The sequence below is a fragment of the Chiloscyllium plagiosum genome, unplaced genomic scaffold, assembly GCF_037043375.1.
Source record: "Chiloscyllium plagiosum isolate Xiang-an unplaced genomic scaffold, Cpla_swu_hap1 HiC_scaffold_9, whole genome shotgun sequence".
NCBI classification, from domain to species: Eukaryota; Metazoa; Chordata; class Chondrichthyes; order Orectolobiformes; family Hemiscylliidae; genus Chiloscyllium; species Chiloscyllium plagiosum.
The window spans coordinates 26906266-26927945 of NW_028270147.1; the positions used below are offsets into that span (position 1 = coordinate 26906266).

At 40.1% G+C, this 21680-nt stretch overlaps 1 protein-coding gene and 1 long non-coding RNA gene across 4 annotated transcripts in view; one reads left to right on the plus strand and one right to left on the minus strand.

The window, feature by feature from the left end:
* Positions 1 to 21680, plus strand: part of plppr4a (phospholipid phosphatase related 4a) — a 94214-nt gene that overhangs the window by 68124 nt on the left and 4410 nt on the right. For both annotated transcript variants that reach the window (XM_087990491.1, XM_087990490.1), the window contains exons 5-6: positions 7816 to 7873; positions 10598 to 10771. In XM_087990491.1, the coding sequence (XP_087846617.1) occupies positions 7816 to 7873; positions 10598 to 10771 (232 nt within the window). The remainder of the gene's footprint in view (positions 1 to 7815; positions 7874 to 10597; positions 10772 to 21680) is intronic.
* Positions 1 to 21680, minus strand: part of LOC122554219 (uncharacterized) — a 103814-nt gene that overhangs the window by 34438 nt on the left and 47696 nt on the right. The window lies entirely within an intron of this gene.

Sequence of the window (21680 nt, forward strand, 5' to 3'; positions counted from 1 at the left end):
ATTCTGGAAAGGTGAAAATAGATAAGTCCCCTGGGCCTGACGGCATTTATCCTAGGATTCTCTGGGAAGCAAGGGAGGAGATTGCAGAGCCATTGGCCTTGATTTTTATGTCCTCGTTGTCTACAGGAATAGTGCCAGTAGACTAGAGGATAGCAAATGTGGTTCCCTTGTTCAAGAAGGGGAGTAGGGATAACCCTAGTAACTATAGGCCGGTGAGTCTCACTTCTGTTGTGGGCAAAGTCTTAGAGAGAATGGTAAGGGATAGGATTTATGAACATCTGGATAGGAATAATGTGATCAAGGATAGTCAGCATGGTTTTGTGAAGGGCAGGTCATGCCTCACAAACCTAATTGAATTCTTTGAGAAGGTGACTAAGGAGGTAGATGAGGGTAAAGCGGTAGATGTGGTGTATATGGATTTTAGTAAGGCATTTGATAAGGTTCCCCATGGTAGGCTACTGCAAAAAATATGGAGGTATAGCATTGAGGGTGAGTTGGAGGTTTGGATTAGGAATTGGATGGCTGGAAGAAGACAGAGGGTGGTAGTTGATGGTAAAGGTTCATCTTGGAGTGCAGTTACTAGCGGTGTTCCGCAAGGATCTGTTTTGGGACCATTGCTGTTTGTCATTTTTATAAATGACCTGGAGGAGGGGCTAGAAGGTTGGGTGAGCAAGTTTGCGGATGATACGAAAGTCTGTGGAGTTGTTGACAGTGAGGAAGGATGTGTCAGGTTACAGCGGGATATAGATAAGTTGCAGAGCTGGGCAGAAAGGTGGCAAATGGAGTTCAATGCAGGTAAGTGTGAGGTGATTCACTTTGGTAAAAGTAACAAAAAGACGGGGTACTGGGCTAATGGTCAGATACTTGGTAGTGTGGATGAGCAGAGGGATCTTGGTGTCCATGTACACAGATCTCAGAAAGTTGCCACCCAGGTAAATAGTGCGGTGAAGAAGGCATATGGCGTACTGGCTTTTATTGGTAGAGGAATTGAGTTCCTGTATAGCCACAATATGACATCCCAACTCCTATATTCAATATGAGATGAGGTAAATGATGAAATATTAATGTATGTAAATAGGCCTCTGACACTCAATAGTGAGATTCTTACTTAACTGTTAAAATCTTAGGGGGAATGTCTGACTTTTTTCTTGATGTTGGCAATCTCATTGATCTATTCTCAACATATTTTCCCAACTGACTTGCATATCATCGAAAGCCTGGAAAAATTCTATCTTGTCTCCCCTTCTTAATACACACAATATAGAAATACAAAACAAACTTAAAACTATGTGTGGTTCTATTAATATCAGACCTCAAGTTACAAATTATAACATATGAACCTTTATCACACCTCCCCATGTTTGTATTCTAGTTTCCTTGCAATAAGCAATAACATGTTATTGGCTTTCCTAATGCCTTGCTGTGCCTTTTGTGATTCATGCACTCAGGCATCCAGATCCCTCTGCAGCTCAGCAATCTTCAATCTCTCACCATTTAGATAACAAGCTTATTTTTTTATTCGTCCTGACAAAATGGATGATTTTACCTTTTTCCAGTTTATTCTCTCCTTGCCGAATCCTTATCCACTCATCAATTACCTATATCCCTTTCACAGAAATTGCTGGAAAAGACCAGTATCTGCAAAGAGAAACCAGAGGCAATACCGCTTGTGAGTTGACCTCACCCCCCACAAGAGCTTCTGAGGAAGGGTTACTGGATCCAAAATGTCAACTCCGCCCTCCCCCCACAGATACCACCAGATCCACTGTGCCTCTCCAGCAACCCCTGTTTTTATTACTGATTTACAGCTTCCTCAATTTTTTTGGGTTGTTACCTGTATCCCTTTGTATCCTCCTCATTTTCTCTTCACAATTTACTTTCCTACCTATTTTTATGTCATTAGCAAATGTACGTTTGGTCCCTTCATCCAAGTCACTTATATAAACATTGAGGCTGCAGCACTGATCGCTGTAGCACATTTCTCATTCCATCTTGCCAACTACAAAATGGTTGATTGAGACCTACTATTTTCTATTAGCTAGCCAATCTTCTATGCGGGCCAATAAGTTGCCCCCTAGACTATGAGCTTTCATTTCCACAATAACTGTTGATATGGCACCTATTTTATTTCAGTCGTTTGACATGGCATTGTTGGGTAGTCTGCATTTATTTACCATCCTAGTTACCCTTGAGGAGATGGTGGTGAGCTGCCTTCTTGAACTGCTGCAGTACACATGGTGTAGGTCGCACATAGGGAAGCAATTCCAGAACTTTGACCCAGGGATAGTGAAGGAATGGTGATATATTTCCAAGTCAGAGTGGTGAGTGGTTTGGAAGGGAACTCACGGATAGTGGTGTTCCTGTGTATTTGCTACCTTTGAATTTCTAGATGGAAGTGGTCATGGGCTTGAAAGATTCTGTCTAAAGATCTTTGGTGAATTTCTGCAGTGCATCTTGTGGATGTCATGCCAGTCAAGCAGGCTGCTTTATCTTGGATGCTGTCTTGAGTTTTGTTGGAGCTGCACTCATCCATGCAAGTGGGAAGTATTCCATCATAGTCCTAACTTGTGGTTTTGGGGAGTCAGGAGGCGAGTTACTTGCTGCAGTATTCCTCTCCTTGTAGCTATTGTATTTATATGGAGAGTCCAATTGAGTTTCTGGTAAATGGTAACCCCTTGGATGTTGATTGTGGGGATTCAGTGATGGGAACACCATTGAATGACAAGGGATGGTGTTTAGATTATCTTTTATTGATGATGGTCATTGCCTGGCATTTGTGTGGCACAAATGTCACTTGACAGTTGTCAGCTCAAACCTGGATATTGTCCAGATCTTGTTGCATTTGAACTTGAACTACTTCAGTATCTGAGGAGTCGTAAGTTGTGCTGAACATTGCACAATCATTGGTGAACATTCCCACTTCTGACCTTCTGTTTGAGAAAAGGTCATTGGTGAAGCAACTGAGGACAGTTGGACCGAGGACATTACTCTGAGGACCTCCTGCAGATTCTTGAAGCTGAGATGATAGAAGATAGAACATTACAGCGCAGTACAGGCCCTTCGGCCCTCGATGTTGCGCCGACCTGTCATACCAATCTGAAGCCCATCTAACCTACACTTTTCCATGTTCGTCCATATGTTTGTCCAATGACAACTTAAATGTACTTTAAGATGACTGACCTCTAACAACTACAACCATCTTGCTTTGTGCCAAGTATGACTCTGACCTGCAGACAGTTTCCCCTGATATCCATTGATTCCAGTTTTTCTAGGGCTCCTTCTTGCTGCATTCAATAGAATGCAGCCTAGATGTCAAGTAAAGTCACTCTCACTTCACTTCTGGAATTCAACGCTTTTGGCCATGTTATAATCAAGATTGTAATGAAGGCAGGAGCTGGCGGAACCCCAAACTGGTCAGCAGTGAGCAGATTATTGCTGAGTCAGCGGTACTTGATAGCACTGTTGATGACACCGTCCATACTTTTCTGATGACTGAAAGTTAACCGATGGGACAGTAATTGCCAAAAGGCTGTGGAATTTAGTCTCATTCCAAAAACTTGACTATTTAATTTCTGCTGCCACTTCAGTATGATATTGAATAAGTGTACAGTCAGAGAAACTGTTGAACAGAGAAAATGTTTTGCTCTCGTAAGTGGATGTAAAAAATTCTATGGCACTATTTGAAATAGAGCAGTGGAGCTCTCATGTTCTGAACAGCGTTTATGTCTTAGCCAACATCACTAACTAGATCATCTCTTTTACTTTATTGTTGTTTATCAGCTTTTGCTGGGCAGACGTTGGCTGCTGGGTTTCCCTATTGCACAATAATGACTGCACTTCAAATATAATTCATTGGCTGTCAAATACTTGGGATATTCTGAGGTCAAGGGCAACTGTCTATGTGGAGTTTGCACATTCTCCCCATGTCTGTGTGGGTTTCCTCCGAGTGCTCCGGTTTCTAAAGATGTGCAGGTTAGGTGAACTGACCATGCTAAATTGCCGATAGTGTTAGGTGCATTACTCAGGGGTAAATGTAGGGGAATGGATCTGGGTGGGTTGCCCTTTGGAGGGTTGGTGTGGACTTGTTGGGCCGAAGGGCCTGTTTCCACACTGTAGGGAATCAAATCTATTTTCAGTTGAAGGTTGGATATGGGATTCACCTGCTACCAATTCAGTGCATGTCTTGAATTTCCTGCAAAACTGGAGCACTTTCACCATTTTAAAATCATTGTACTCTAATTAAATATTTTATTTCAACTATTTGATCAACTTAGATGTTTCCTATACCATCTGATGTTTGCAATTTGTGAAAACGCAGAAAAGTCCAAATCACATATATTCTACTTTTTTATACTTTTTCTTTTTTCATAGAGTTAGTCCTCGAAACAGAGGAGATTCTAAATCTGGTTATATTTTGTTTTACTGAGGAGACTCTAAATCTTCTTTTTCTTTCAAAACTTTACCCCCACACTACGGTCTAACTGCAGTATCACATATATTCTATTGATCCACTATGTTTCAAAGTCCTAAGTGGACTAATTTGCCATTAAATGATACTCATTAATAATTTTCAGTTTGAAAAACATTTGGTAACTAAAATCTAAGTAGTATGCCAACCAGGCTGCTCATTTCTTCCGTAGGGATAAATTTGGGGCTTATGTGGAATTGAAGCTACCCCAATCACCTGAAGGCATTAGCTGCCTAGGCATTGTTTCACTTCCTGGAGCAATTATTTCTTAGAGCCCTACAAATTATTTTAGTCTAGGCTATTTAAAGATAACTAAGTCGATGTAACAGCACAATTGAGTTTGGTGCTCAGTTATGCATAAGAGCACTATTTTAACAATTGAAGAAGGAATCATAATGACCATTGTGCAGTGTGAAAGAATATCCCTGATTCCAAGAGTGGAAAAAAAAGGTTCATTTCTTAATATTGGTCACCCTTAACTTGGTTCACAAGAATATACTTATTTCTTTACTTTGGGTTTTTAAAAATAATTTATGGGATCATGCTGTGCCAGCATTTATTTCCCATCCCTAATTGCTCTGGCAAAGTTGAGCTGCCTTCCTGAATTGTTCAGTCCACTTGCTGTAGGTTGATTCACAATGTTGTTAGGGAATGAGTTCCCTGATTTTGACTGAAACAGTGCTGATGCATTTCCAAGTCAGTTCTGTGAGTGGCTTGGAGGAGAACTTGCAGGTAATGGTAAGCCCATGCCAAATGATACCTTTGTTTTCTTGATGGAAATGGTCATGGGTTTGGAAGGTTTTATCTAAGGAGCTTTGGTGAATTTTTGCAGTGCAGCTTGTTGACTATATATACTGCTGCTATTGAGTATCAGTGGTGGAGGGAGTGAATGATTATAGATGTGATGCCAATCAAGCTGGCTACTTTACCCAGATGATGTCAACCATCTTGAGTTTTGTTCAGGCAACTGGGGAATATTCCATCACACTCCTGACTTGAACCTTGTGTATGGTGGTCAATCCTTGGCGAATCAGGAGCTGAACTACGTGCTGCAGGATTCTTAGCCTCCGACCTGCTCTCATAGCCACAGTATTTGTACGGCTAGTCCAATTCATCTTCTTGCCAATGATAACCCCTTAGGATGTTCACAGTGAGGAATTCAGAAATAGTAATGCCATTGAATGTCAAGAGGTGATGATTAGATTTTGTCTTGTTGGAGATGATCATTGCCTTGACCTTGTGTGGCATATTTCCCATGTGTCAGCCCAAGTCATTATTTTGTCCAGGCCTTGCTGCATTTGAAAATAGACTGCTTCATATGAATCATGAATAGTGCTGGATATTATGCAATCACCAGCGAACAAACGCACTTCTAACCTTATGACGGAGGAAAGGTCATTGATGGTTGGGCCTAGGAGACTATCCTGAGGAACTCCTGCAGTGATGTCCTGGAGCTGAGCTGACCTCCAGCAACCATGACCAACATCCTATGTGTCAGGTATGACTCCAACCACTAGAGAGCTAGCCCCCAAAATTCTAGCTTTGCTCAGGCTCCTTGACCCCACACTTGGTCAAATATGGCTTCGATGTCAAGGTTTGTCACTCTCACCTCACCTCTAGAATTCAGCTGCTCTGTCCTTGTTTGAACCAATACTGTAATGAGGTCAGGAGCTGAGTGGCTCTGCAGGAACCCAAACTAGCATCAGTGAGCATATTATTGTCAACTAAATGCTGCTTTTTGGTGATGAGAGGAGACTGATGGGTCAGTAATTGGCTGAGGTGTGTTTGTCCTGTTTCTTTCCAGCTTTTTGTGTACAGGACATACCAAGGCAATTATCCCCATTATTGGGTAGACATCAGTGTTGTAATGTACAGGAACAATTTGGATGGGTTGGGGTAAGGGTGGGGGAGCCATTCGGAAAATAAGAATACTGAGGACCTTATAAGTTCTAAAGACGACGGTGAATGTTTCAGTGCTTCAGCATCTGAAGTCTTTGCTTTTCTAAGCCTGTAGAAAGATGAGCAATAGCCTAAGCACCCATGAAAGTCCTATCAATTAGCTGATGTAGTTTCATTAACATTGGAAGTACAAATTTTTGTGTTCTGTAACATGACCAAATTGACGTGGTGGAAGTACATTCAGGAAGTACATTCGACTTGATAAATAGAAAAATGTTCTTTCTTGACAAATTCATGATTGATTACCCGAAGAGTTTTGTTTGAGTCACTAAAGCTGTTTTTAAGAAGACTATATCGAAATCACTGTTTGAAACCTGCTAACAGATGCTTTCTAAATCATTTGTTTGCTCACACTTAGAGCTGCCATGTGATCATTCCCTGCAATTTAATGCAGTGATAAATTTTAACACTAACCTTTTAGAATATTACATGTGAAAAATATTGGTGGTTATTCAAAATTTCATGTTTAATGAGAAGAGACAGAGAGTTCAATAACATGAAAATGACTATGTGATGCCTGATGCAAATAATTTGACAGGCACATAGAAAGCCAATAGGTCGTTGAATAAGATATTATTTAAGATGACAGCAAGATACAATGTTTGCTCATTCACATCTCTGTAAGATGGAGGAAATTGAAAAATTCAATAGGAAAGAAATGACTGCAAATGTCTTATTATTAAATTGCTATATCATATTTCCTGGTATAAATGTATTCACTATCTTATTCACTATCTAAAAATATTTCACATGTTGCCTTAAAACTGTCTACCTGTTAAGAAAATTCTTAACAATACTTTTTGTAGATTAAAGCATTTTTCAATTTCCCAAACGGTTAATTTAGTATCACATAAACGTAGATGATGATTACCATCTGTAAAATATGTTTTGGATAATTCGTTTTCCTTGGTAGCAGGATTTCTTTGAATTAATAATTTGTTACATAGAATTTTAAGGATCATAAATGGTCTCTTTGAGGTGTAGCTTGTGTCTACAGTGAGAACATTCCACATTGTACTTTACATAAAATGTAGCATGTAACACCCATTATAAATGTATAAATTTAATGCAAAGAAAAATTCCTAAAAAATAAACTTAGTCATGTTCGCAAGTATTGCTCCCTGCAGATTGAACTTTAAATTGTCCAGTTTTATTATATAACATGTTTAATGGTTAATTTTCCAGTCTTAGTACTGTTTATAGCAGATAAAAGTGCTCGGGCAAATTAGTAAAATTCACAGTAGCTACAGAATGGGGCTCTGTGGGAGGTATAACTCTGGTTGATTATACCCATCGCTTGGATTTTAATTATTCTGCACTACAGTAAAGCCTTAATAAATGAGTAAAACATCAACAGCATAATTAAATTCTTGTTTTCCTCTTTGCAGAAAATCCTTTCCATCCCAGCATGCTACACTTGCAGCCTTCGCAGCTGTGTATGTTTCTGTAAGTAATCAGGACTACCTTGTGTGATCTACTGTGTCATAACTAGTACAGAGTCAAATCTGTCAATTAATTATTAACTGTGAGTAAGAGCTTGCTCTGTTATGTTAATTAGCTGCAACCCTCATTAGTGGGTGAAATGATCAGTGTGAAAATTAGAAAGAATTTAATATGAACATATGAAATTGATGGGCAGGAAAGGACCAGCTGGTCTATTGTACCAAACACTCAAGATTAACTACTTGTCATTCCCCCATGGTCACAGCCATGTATCCTCCTAGGAAAGATCGAAATAAAACAGGGTCAATAGGGAACGGTGGCTACCACAGCAGCCAGCAGTGTATTCTGGCTCACTGCTCTCTGGCAAAATGAGAAAACTTGGTGACATCTTTCGTATAGTTTGTACAGTACTGATCCTCCCCGAAGACAGCACTTTTGTGGTTTTTTGTAGAATCATGGAACATTAAGAAGATCAGTCAACCCACTATGACGATTTTCCTGCTCCTAGGATGCTGCCTGACCTGCTGTGCTTTTCCAGCACCACTCTAATCTAGACTCTGGTTTCCAGCATCTGCAGTCCTTGTTTTTATCTTTAGTAAAACTTGTCCAACTTCTCCAACCTATCATTGGAACAGAATCCCTCGCACCATTCTTATAAATCTCTTCTGCGCCCTCACAGCAGCCTTGATGTCGTTCCAAAAGATGACGTTCAGTGCTCCATCTTGAGAAAAACTGGGATTTCTAATGATTTAGGGTATTCTTTTCTGACCTGCTACAATTTATACATTGTACATGCCTTATATAGCCTTCTTAACTTGCTTTGCAAATTTTAAATTGTATGTATATCCTCATTCAGATCTTGTTATTACTGGGCCCCCTTTTAAAATTGTGTCATCTGTGGGAGTGACCTTTAAACTATACTTTATACTGAAAGATAATTAGAAAAATTCAACAAAACTACACCATTTAAGCATAACAGCAATCTTATCATCCTAATATATTTTGCCAATTGTATTGTATAATCATTTATTCAATTCCAAGTTGCATCGCAATTTACTTAATAAGAACAAATTATTGCTCTGCAGTAGATTTGAGTCCAGAAAACGTGCAGACACTTAAATTAGAATTGAGAAGAACTTCAGATAAACCGAAGAGCAGGAATTTTAACTAGTTTTACATAAATGCTAAAAACCTTTCTGGTGGAACATATTGAACTAAGGGATATTTGTATAACAGAATTGCTGTAACAATGTGTAAATATATTGCAGGTCAATACAATGACTAGGTATTTTAAAATGTTTAATATCAGTATTTGCAGACGGAGATGAAACTTGGGTAGCAGAAGTAGCATTCAAACATTTAGTCAAGTAAAAAACATAGTATTAAAAGGTCAATTACAATTTAATTGCAATTGGAGAAATCACACATTGAGATAGTATCTATCCCAGAAGGCTAAGGAAGAGATTAACAAAGGCACTAACCAGAATTTTCCAAACAAGTGTTTGAAAATGGGAGCTGTGCCAGATTACTGGCAACAAATATTATGCAATTGTTGAAAGAAATGCAAGCATATGAGACTAAAAGGAATGTAGCCATGTGGCTGGGAAGATCAATGAAATTTTCAAATGGACAAGATGTAAATCTATGAGAAATGTACTGGGACTACTTTTCTACTTACTTAGATTATTCTAATGTGAGTACCAAATGAATAAAATCAAAGTTTGCCAAGGATCGAAAACTAGGGGAAATGCCAATGCCAATGTAGAAGATTGAGAGAAACCAGGTTAGCAGAGTGACTGCAAATTAAATTAGAGAAATATAAAATGGACCAAGGAATTAGATTCTAAATGGTTATAATGGAGGAACAGAGAGGTCAAGGAGTACGTATATGTCACTAAATTGTTAACATGCAGGTTGATAATATGCCATAAGTAAGGTAGAGTAAGGATTCCTGATTATTGGAATAGCATGCATTCTGGAATCTAGATGATCAACTGAATATAGACCAACAGAAAGGACACAGGGCAGATTCACAAACATGATATCAGGAATGCAATTATTCTTGTTAAGATAGAAATTTCATATTTTAAAGTGGAATTGAGAAGCTTAAACACTGATCTTTTCAAAGTTATGAATGGTTTTGAAAGAATGAATAGTGAAAGGTAGGCTTATCATGGTTGGTAAACTAATAATAAATAGACATGGGCTAAGCACCATCATTCGAGGAATACAGAGTATATTGGAAGAAATTTTAATGCTCGAGGAGCATTTACAAACAGTGATTGTTTTACCACAAATCAGCAATTGAGAAAGAGACCATACGTCATTTACAATGGGATTACATACACATTTGAAAAGAATGGGCATGATATGGGGAAAGGCATAAGTGAGGACTGCAGATGCTGGAAGATCAGAGTCTAGATTAGAGTGGTGCTGGAAAAGCACAGCAGATCAGGCAGCATCCGAGGAGCAGGAAAATCAATGTTTCGGACAAAAGCCCTCTATGATATGGGGAAAGGGCAGGGCAGTGGATAGCTGAAGTTGGAAACATAGCACCAATGCAATTGCCTGAATTTGCTATACATTCTACAACCAGTATTTGGCTCATTAATTCAAGCATTCGGTGAAATAAAATTCAATGATTTTTACAAAGGTTTGAATGGGAATCAGTGGTATAAGATAATATGCTTCATTCATTTCAACACACATTTATTTTGTGTCATTTAGATGTATTTCAATGCAACCCTGACGGACTCCTCCAAACTCCTGAAGCCATTGTTAGTCTTCACTTTTATCATTTGTGCTGTGATCTCTGGTTTAACACGCATCATCCAGTACAAGAATCATCCGATTGATGTGTACTGTGGATTTATGATTGGAGGAGGAATTGCTATCTATTTGGTAAGTTTCATATCTTCGAATTCATTGCAAAAATATAATTTTAGATGTTGTGTGTTCATTACTTTTAACAAGTACCTTATTTTCGCTGTTTATGCTGTTAGTCTGGTGGTCTGTAAATTTCTGGTAACGTTGCGGTAGTAAATTGGATGACATCTGTACAGAAAATCCATTTGGATACATTGATCCATTCAGCTGTACCAGCCAGAGGCTCGAGATTCAAACCTTTGTCAGTGATGGATTGTTGCTGGATCTCTGATAGATAATGGAGAAGCACCATAAAACAGGCACTAATCTTCAGGATTAGGGACCTGAGGCAATTGCCCAGTGTTTTTTATACTAATTGATTCAAAAATCCCAATCATCCATTTAAAGGAATGAAAAGTTATGAGTAATATGTGGTCAAATTTCGGATACACTCATTTATGCGAAACTGGGAGGGCAAAGTTGTAATAAATGTTCCTCTAAATGCAGGAATTGAATCCAGTTATTGTCAGCTGATGTTAACTGAACTGCATTTAAGGTGATATCTTATAGAGTAATAGTGTCATACAGCATAGAAATAGACCCTTTGGTCCAAATCATCCATGTTAAGTTTCCCAAACTAAATTAGTTCCACTTGCCTCGGTTTAGCCCATACCCATCTAATCTTTTCCTATTCATGTACCTGTCCAAATGTCTTTTCAATGTTGTAATATTACCTGCATCTACCACAACGTTCGACAAGGTTCCCCATGGGAGACTGATAAGCAAGGTTAGATCTCATGGAATATAGGGAAAACTAGCCATTTGGATACAGAACATGCTCAAAGGTAGAAGACAAAGGGTGGTGGTGGAGGGTTGTTTTTCAGACTGGAGGCCTGTGACCAGTGGAGTGCCACAAGGATTGGTGCTGGGTCCTCCACTTTTTGTCATTTACATAAATGATTTGGATATGAGCCTAAGAGGTACAGTTAGTAAGTTTGCAGATGACACCAAAATTGGAGGTGTAGTGGACAGCAAAGATGGTTACCTCAGATTACAACAGGATCTTGACCAGATGGGCCAATGGGCTGAGAAGTGGTAGATGGAGTTTAATTCAGATAAATGCGAGGTGCTGCATTTTGGGAAAGCAAATCTTAGCAGGACTTATACACTTAATGGTAAGGTCCTAGGGAGTGTTGCTGACCAAAGAGACCTTGGAGTGCAGGTTCATAGCTCCTTGAAAGTGGAGTTGCAGGTAGATAGGATAGTGAAGCAGGCATTTGGCATGCTTTCCTTTATTGGTCAGAGTATTGAGTACAGGAGTCGGAAGGTCATGTTGCGGGTGTACATTGGTTAGGCCACTGTTGGAATATTGCGTGCAATTCTGGTCTCCTTCCTATTGGAACGATGTTGTGAAACTTGAAATGGTTCAGAAAAGATTTACAAGGATGTTGCCAGGGGTGGAGGATTTGAGCTATAGGGAGATGCTGAACAGGCTGGGATTGTTTTCTCTCGAACATCAGAGGCTGAGGGGTGACCTAATAGAGGTTTACAAAATTATGAGGGGCATGGATAGGATCAATAGGCAAAGTCTTTTCCCTGGGGTCGGGGAGTCCAGAACTAGAGGGGATAGGTTTAGAGTGAGAGGGGAAAGATATAAAAGAGACCTAAGGGGCAACATTTTCATGCAGAGGGTGGTATGTGTATGGAATGAGCTGCCAGAGGAAGTGGTGGAGGCTGGTACAATTGCAATATTTAAGAGGCATTTGGATGGGTATATGAATAGGGAGGGTTTGGAGGGATATGGGCCGGGTGCTGGCAGGGGGGACTAGATTGGGTTGAGATATCTGGTCGGCATGGATGGGTTGGACCGAAGGGTCTGTTTCCATGCTGTACATCTCTATGACTCTATATGAACCACACTCTGCGTGAAAAAGTTGCCACTCAGGTCCCTTTTAAATCTTTCCCCTCTCACCTTAAAAATATGCCACCTAGTTTTGAACTCCCCTATCCTCGGGAAAAGACCTTTGCTATTTTCCTTATTTGTGCCCCTCATGATTTTATGAACATATACAAGGTCACCCCTCAACCTCCTATGCTCCAGTGAGAAAACCCCCAGCCTCTCCTTATCGTTCAAACCCTCCAGTCCTGGTAACATCCTCTTTTAAATGCATCAAAAATTAACATGTTTAGACGTCCAATTGAACTCATAAAACAATGTCAATATTGTGGCATCTTCCTTAACTCAAACAATTGCGTTCACCATTTTATTTGTTAAGCTTTTGTTCTAACCCACTGGCACACAGACAATGTATTAAATCAAATGTAATTTGTTGAAGTGACTCATTAATGCTTTAGCAAGGAATTTGACACTGCGTTCTGATATTCTGTTTTGTACTACAGTATCCTATCCCGGGATAATTTAACCATTATTATGCTTGTTGGTCCAGCTCGAGTGCCCTTATCTTTGAAGACAGAGATCTGCCCTTTATGTTCAGTGAAGCTGTTAGAAACGCTGCAGTAAAACTGTCATACTTTCTGGCCCATATCCAATAAGAAATTGAAATTAAAAATAATGGAATGTCAGGAAGTACCAAAAGAAGTTGAAATACATTTTAGTTCTGCATCTAACTGTCCAATTGTGGCTTGCTGGGTACCATGCTCACTCTCAGAATCAGAAGATCCTATTCAAGGAGCTTGCACATAACAATCTAGGTTGACAATCTAGGTGCAGTGTTAATGGAATGTTGCATTGTTGAAGGGGCTGCTTTTCAAATGAGGTACTAGAAGCTAAAGTTCTTATCCTGTTTTCCTAGGTGGTCTATAAAATGCCAAGGCACTTTCTCAAAGGAGTGAAATAGAGTTCTTGCTGATGACCCTCCTAATATTTATGCCTTGATGAAAGCAGATGAGTCAATCATAATCACATTTGAGTCTTGATTAGATTACTTACAGTATGGAAACAGGCCCTTCGGCCCAACAAGTCCAAACTAACCCTCCAAAGAGCGACCCACCCAGACCCATTCCCCTACACCTAACACTAGGGACAATTTAGCATGACCAATTCACCTAACCTGCACAGTTTTAGACTGTGGGAGGAAACCGGAGCAAATCCACACAGACACGGGGAGAATGTGCAAACTCCACACAGACAGTTGCCTGAAGTGGGAATTGAACCCCGGTCTCTGGTGCTGTGAGGCAGCAGTGCTAACCACTGTGCCACCCAATATCTTTTAGAGCATCCTGAAGGTTGTGAAAGTTGCTAAACGTTGTGGTACCAAAGACTGACAGAGTGCTGATCTGGATCATTCTCTTTGTAAATTAACTTGTTCAGACGTATTATAACTCATCTCTAGGACAGGCAGGAATTGAACATGGAACTTGAACTCTTCTAGAGGTAGGGACAGCACATCGGCACCACAAGATCCTCCATCCTAAATACTTTTAATCAACCTTTTCAGGTATGTTATGGGATAGGCCTGGGGTAGGTAGAATATGAATCTGGACCATTCTGATTCAAAATTGTTTTGGTCAACATTGGTCTTCTGGCGCAGAGGTAGGGGCACTACCATTGCACCACAAGAGTTCCTGCTCTCTATTCTAGATATTTCTCAATTATTATGATATGACTCTATAATTAGCTCAGAAATGTTGTTACATGCCTCTGGAGCAGGTGGGGCTTGAAACTGTGTCACCTAGCTTCGAGGAAGAGACACTACCACTGTACCACAAGAACCCCCATCTCCCATTCTGCTCTTTTTCAAAATAAACCTAAAATAAGGTTAAACTCTATCTGATGGGGTGCTGTAACAAAAATACAGACTAACAGTTAATGAAAACTTACAAACGTGAATGAAAACTTAGTAAATCAAAATAAGGTTGTCTAAGATAATGATACACTCCAGCCCCTGCAGTGCCCATCGGTCTCTAATAGCTTTTATCAAGGCGGTAGACACTGCATTCTCCTTCTCAATGGACCACCAAGTACAGCCATAACCCCAAAAGGGGCAGTCAGTCCCATCCTCTTCCAACCCCCATTCTATGCTGAGTCTGAGGGCCTACCTAAGTAATAGTGGTATTGAGCCTTAATGAAATGGGCCTTGGTAAATATAACAAGGTGTAATTAATTGTATGACAACCATAGGTGTAATCTACATTGCATAGCTGAGCATAATTATAAAGTCTATCAGGAGCCAGAGATATGTATTTATCTCCACCAAGACTTCATTCTCCATTGCTTCTTCTCTATCAAAACACTATGCAAGGATGGGTGGAACTTAATGCAATTTCAATATTAACTCTTTCAGAACTTATTTAAATAACAAGCTTTCTTTCTTTAGTTAAAATTTAAATATATCAGAAATATAACTAAATTTACATTTGCTACCTACCCTTCACTCCAACCCATTCCATGATCTTAAAATTCTTTATGATCATTAGTGTTGCTGTTCAGAATTTTGTGAATTGTCCTTTTGTTGCCTCAAATATACTCTGATCTTTCCAATATTGCATTCTTAGTATGAACTAATGTTTTGGCCGTTGATCTGACTACCACAACTGTATCTCATAAGTACAATTTCGGATGATTGTGATACTCATTTTGAAGGTTCGGCACTCTTTTTCACTTTCCGTCCATCCAAATTTGTTCCTTTGCTCCATTATTTTCAAATTCTTTCTCCCAAAAAGCTAATGGCAACTCCTCGGTTTACACATGGAGCTTCAAATTGCTCCCAAATTTCCTTCTTCTGTAAAGACTCTGTCACTTCCCAATATGATTGGTTTTACTTACTTTGTTGTCTTTACTGTTTCACCTTTGTCTTTTACCAGTCCTGAGGTAAAGGTTTTCTTCTGGAGTGCTGCTTCTGCCTTGCTGCTGCATCATGGGTACTGCTGACTACGGCTTGTCTTTCAGCTACTGACTGGTTACAGTGTCTTGAAGTGGTGATGTTCTTAACATGATAAAGTCATGTGCCTTCTGAATTTTCTTCCCCCGGGTCAAATGGGTTCTTTTTCACAAGTGTTACTTATGTAACAATCTCACTACTGATCACTATGTTCCATAGTTGGTGACTTCTGGTTGTGGTAGAGTGCTGTCATCATTCTTCATTTCTGTGCTCAGTCTGTGATTCTATCTAATTATCCACCATAGAGGATAAATCCTCTATCTGCAATCCTCACTTTGGCATAGTTACAAAGGCTGTCAAGAGCTAGAGATGACCTATGTCCATTAGGACCCTCTTTTTCACCCAAAAACTATATGAAATCCTCAGATTGGGTGCACTTAATGTAGATTTAACATGAACTCTTCCAAAACAACAATCTGATCTGCCAAAAGGTGCCAAATAATTATTAGCTTTCTTTTACACTTTTAAAATGCCTTATAATATAAATGCATTAAAATCTGGGAATAATAAAATGCAGTTTGTGGTACGTCCCCCAGGCACTTCAAATTCCAAATATTTCTGTCTATAATTTTCTGATGTCCTGAAATATTACTTGATCAGAAGTGAAGAAAATCTACTTAGCACATGAACTACAGTCTATGAAATGCTTAAGATGCAAATCCAGATAAAGTTTTAAGTACACATTCCAATTTCACTGGAGGTGGGATGAGCAATATATAGCTCATCAATTCCTGTAAACAGAAGGACTGATCAAATTTCCTTTGCAACAAGTGGTTTTCTGAACGAAGGCAGGATCACTATTATACCTCCAACTCAGCTGGCCCCAGAGAGACGTCTGATGCACTGACAGGGACATCAATCTCAAAACTCATATGATGATTTTCTTTCTTTGAATAAAAACATGAGAAATAAAAGCACATTATATTTAAATAGAAAAAAAAAAAATGGCGGGGATCCAAGATGGCGGCGACCCAGTAAGACTGAGTCTATAGTGCTCCTCCCAAGACTTGGGCACAGTGGGTCACCTACCCCCTACCAAGCTCACCAAATCATTTATAAATCATTTATAATAGTTTAGTAACTCAATTAGTTGTGTAATATTACATTTAAGCAACTTAATCCTAAGTTAAAATGACTAAAGGGAAGGGAGCACGCAGCTCTCAGCAAGCAGGAACCCCTCCCCCACACTCTCCAGCTGCAGCAGAGGCGTCCACAGCCGCCCCGGGGGACTTACCTACAGTAGCAAGTCTTGCAGAAATGCTTTCCAAGCTTGACTCGAAGATCGATGCCTTTATCGTCGAATCCAGAAATCGTTGGGAGTCGCTCTCGGCCGCGCTGCAGAAGCACGACCGTGAAATTGAAGAAATTCAACGCCGAGTCGGAGGGGCGGAGTTAAAGGCCGCGACCTCGGAGACAACCGCTCAATCGGCTGTGGATCAGGTCCGGACTCTCGAGCAGCGAGTCCGGACCTTGGAAAATCATATTGACCGTCGAAAAAATATTCGTTTGCTGGGCCTTCCCGAACAGGAAGAGGAAGGCCAGCTTACAGCATTCCTGGAGCAGTGGCTGCCACAACTTTTAAATCTGCAAGCTGGATCAGGCCAGGTAAGGGTGGAATGGGCCTACCGGGTCGCAATACGCGGGCCCGGCTCGAACCAGCGCCCACGCCCGGTCCTGTTCCGGCTGCAGAGCTACAGGGAGAGGCAGATACTCCTAGAAGCCTCTAGAAATCTCGGAAAAGACCCCCAAGCTATGATCTACAAAGGATCCAAGATCATGCTATTTCAGGACTTTTCCCCGGCTCTGGTTCGAAAGAGGAAGGCATTCGACGAGGCGAAGAAGCGTTTAAGGGACTTAAATGTTCAGTACTCCTTACGCTACCCAGCGATGTTACGCTTTAACCATGAAGGATCTGTATATAACTTTGGATCACCAGAAAAGGCTAAGGAATTCTTGGACTCTCTTAGATAAACTGTAGGACATAATGGATGTTGGTCTGCCTTTCCCCCCCCCCCCCCCCGCTTTGGTTTATATCCCCTCCCTTTTTTTTCTTACCTTACTGCTTAATATTATCATGGGGGGTGGGGAGAGGGATTTGATTTTCTCCCCCCCCCCTTGGAGTTGTTTTCTGTTATTATTTTATGTATATATGAGGGATGTATGTATGTGTGTGTGTGTGTGTGTATGTGTATGTATATATATGTATATATATATAAGCTGGGGGATTTGGTTAATGTTGGTGGGGGGAGGTGGTTACCTTATTCGATTTTACCTCTGTCTTTAGGAGCGGGGTTGTTTTTCCCTTCGTTATTTTGTATTATCATATTTAATTATTATTTGTTGAACTGGTAATTTTATAGTTATATGTTTATATATGGTATTAACATTACCAAATATCCCCAGGTGTTGGTAGGGGTGGGGGTGGGGTGCTCACTGTTAACTCTAGCTTTGTATTATATTTGAATTTTCCTCATTTTATTGAGGAGTGCCTGGGTCAAGGGTGGGGCATTGGTTGGGAGAGGATATGAGGGATTTTTGGAGAGGAAGTGACGCCCCCTGGGAACAAGGGGGAAAGTCTCCACTTAGATACGTTTTATATTTTTTTTATTTAGAAATAATTTTTTACTGTATTGTTGTGGGTGTATTAAAGAGGCTTTATTTTTGTGAATTTTACATGTTCCATGCTCGGGATGTTCTGGATAGGGTTCCCCCTCCCGAGGGGTCTCGGATTGGCCCAGAGGATTATGGTTGATCAGTCGGTTAAGTGGTGCACCTGGAATGTCAAGGGGAGTAATTCGCCACTTAAAAGGAAGAAAATATTATCAAATCTTAAGAAGGAAAAAGTTGATATAGCTCTCCTACAGGAGACACACCTGTCAGATAAAGAACACTTGAAATTACGACAGGGCGGATTTGATCAGGCCTTTTTTTCTTCTTTTAGCTCAAAAAGCAGGGGAGTTGTTATTCTTGTTCGGAAGAATTTCCCTTTCAAAATCCTAAAGCAGATAAAAGACAAATCTGGACGATATATCTTGATTAAAGCCCTCATAAATGGAGAGGAATATGGGATTTTAAATTTGTACTGCCCCCCCGGCACACCCCTTTAAATTTATAACGGAAGCCTTTTCAAAATTGATGGCTTTTGATGCCCGTCATATAATTATAGGGGGAGACTTTAATTGTATTATGGATCCGGAAATAGACAGGAGTACTGCAGGAGTATCTCCCAGATCTAGACAATTGATGGATCTGAACAAAGAATTAGGATTAGTAGATGTATGGAGATGTCTTCATCCACAGGGTAGAGATTTTTCTTTCTACTCTAATCCACATAAATGTCATACCAGAATTGATATGTTTTTTGCCCCCTCGATTTTTTAAAATTCCATATCATCCTGTAAAATAGGTAATATAGCAATTTCTGACCACGCTGCTGTATATATGGAAACTAAGGCGAGGAACAGTGGGACATCCCCTCGGCATTGGCGTATGGACCCCTTCTTAATGAAAGATAGTAAATTTGTAAAGTACTTCTCTCAAGAATTTAAAACTTTTTTAGAAATTAATTCAGGTACCGCTAGCAACCCGTCAATGATGTGGGAGACCATCAAAGCTTACACGCGAGGCTTGATCATCTCCTACTCAGCGACCCAGAAGAAATTAAAGGGAGAACAACAGCGTCTGCTTGAAGCCCGCTTAAAAGCAGCTGAAACAGCATACACTGATAGACCTTCTATTATTAAATTGCAAAGGATTACAGCTCTTAGGACAGCTCTAAATACGACACTTACTCAAACGGCTAAGAGGGAAATATTATTTGCAAAGCAAAGGTTATATGAATATGGCGATAAACCGGGTAGATACTTAGCATTTCTTGCAAAGAAAAAAAAGGCCCCTCAGACTATTATGTCTATCAAGGAAAGTACGGGTATTTTGACTCATGATCATAAAAAGATTAATGCGACCTTTAGAGAATTCTATTCTGAGTTATATAAATCACAGGATTGTGAAGATAGGACGAAGAGGATGCAGTCATTTTTTAAAAATTTGACTTTTCCAGACCTAACTCCGGAACAAGTATCGGTCCTAAATGCTCCTCTTACACCCCAAGAAATAGTTGATGCAATTAGGCACCTTCAAAATGGTAAGGCGCCGGGCCCAGATGGCTTTCAAGCTGAATTCTATAAAGAATTTACAGAAATACTGGTTGGTCCACTTATGGACATGTATAACTATGCATATAGTCAGGGCTGTCTCCCGCCTTCGCTGAAAGAGGCAAATATCTCTCTTATCCTTAAAAAAGGAAAGGACCCAGAAGATTGTACATCATACAGACCAATATCCTTGCTAAATGTAGATTTTAAAATCCTCTCTAAAACATTAGCACTGAGATTAGAAAGGATACTGCTATATATTATAAAGGAGGATCAGACGGGGTTTATTAAGGGCCGTAGATCATCCAATAATGTTAGAAGGGCTCTGAATATGATTCAAGCTTGTCATCAGGGAAAGATACCAGGAGTAGTGGTTTCATTAGACGCGGAAAAGGCATTTGATAGGGTCGAATGGTCATATTTGTTTTACACATCGGAGAGGTTTGGTGTTGGACAGGTGTTTACCAAATGGATCTCAACATTGTATAGTGATCCCAAAGCAGTTGTGGTTACTAATGGATTAGGCTCGGATAGCTTCAATGTGGGTAGGGGCTGCCGTCAGGGATGTCCCCTCTCGCCATTGTTATTCACGCTAATAATTGAACCACTAGCAGAAGCTATACGAGCTGATCCTAATATAGTGGCCCCAAGGATTGGTACAGGTAAACATAAAATTACCCTTTATGCAGATGATGTTCTTCTATTCCTCAGTAACCCTTTGATGTCCATACCTCGCTTAATCCAAGTTATTAATACATTTAGTGCATTCTCAGGCTATAAAATTAATTTTTCAAAATCGGAGGCTATGCCAATGGGTGGCCTTGCTGTGATACCCCGCTTAGCGGACGGTTCCCTTTTTCCCTTTCGCTGGTCCCTGGAGGGTTTCTTATATTTAGGCATTTTTATTACTCCAGTATTTGGTCAGTTGTATAAGGCTAATTTTGTGTATTTATTGGAAAGGATAAGGCAGGACCTCCAGCGATGGGGAGACCTGCCAATTTCCTGGTTGGGTAGAATAGCATTAATCAAAATGAATATCCTGCCCCGTCTCCTATATCCTATGAGAATGCTTCCGGTGATGCTGCCGGGGACGGCTTTATGTAAACTATACGGCTGGCTGAGTTCCTTTATCTGGAATCATAGGCGGCCCCTCATTAAGCTGAAGAAGCTACAGCTTCCACAGGCAAGGGGTGGATTGGACTTCCCAGATTTTAGGAAATATCAATTAAGTTCCCTATTAAGTTACATAGCTGATTGGGTCTTGTCTGATCCACAATCAATCTGGTTGGACATCGAGGCTTCTCAAGTAAAATACCCACTTATTAACCTTTTATTCTCAGACAAGAGGAAAATCATTACAGATCACTGTAAAAACCCTATAACACTGAATACAATCAAGGCTTGGAATATAATGCGGCAAAATGAGGGTAATTCACATAAAACATCCCCCTATGCACCGATAGTGGGAGCATGGGGATTCCAACCGGGGTTAACAGATGCCACTTTTAAACTCTGGAGATCCAGGGGTATCTCATGTTTCGGGGATTTATTTAAAGATGGGTCCTGATGTCTTTCGGACAGCTGCGTCAGAAATTCGGATTACCCAATGGAGACCTCTTTCGATACTTCCAAATTCGAGATTTTATACAGAAGAAGACTACGTTATTAGATAGTCTTTATAAATCCGATAGAGAATGTAGTGTCCTACGACCAGTGGGGGTATCTTCCGTCAGTAATATTTATCATTTGCTACATGATGAAGTATCGGGAGATATGGATAATCTGCTTAAAACATGGGATCAGGATCTGGGACTAGAAATCTCCACAGAAACGTGGAATGATATCTGGGAAAATGCTAGAAGAATTACTATTTGTAACAGAACCCAGGCT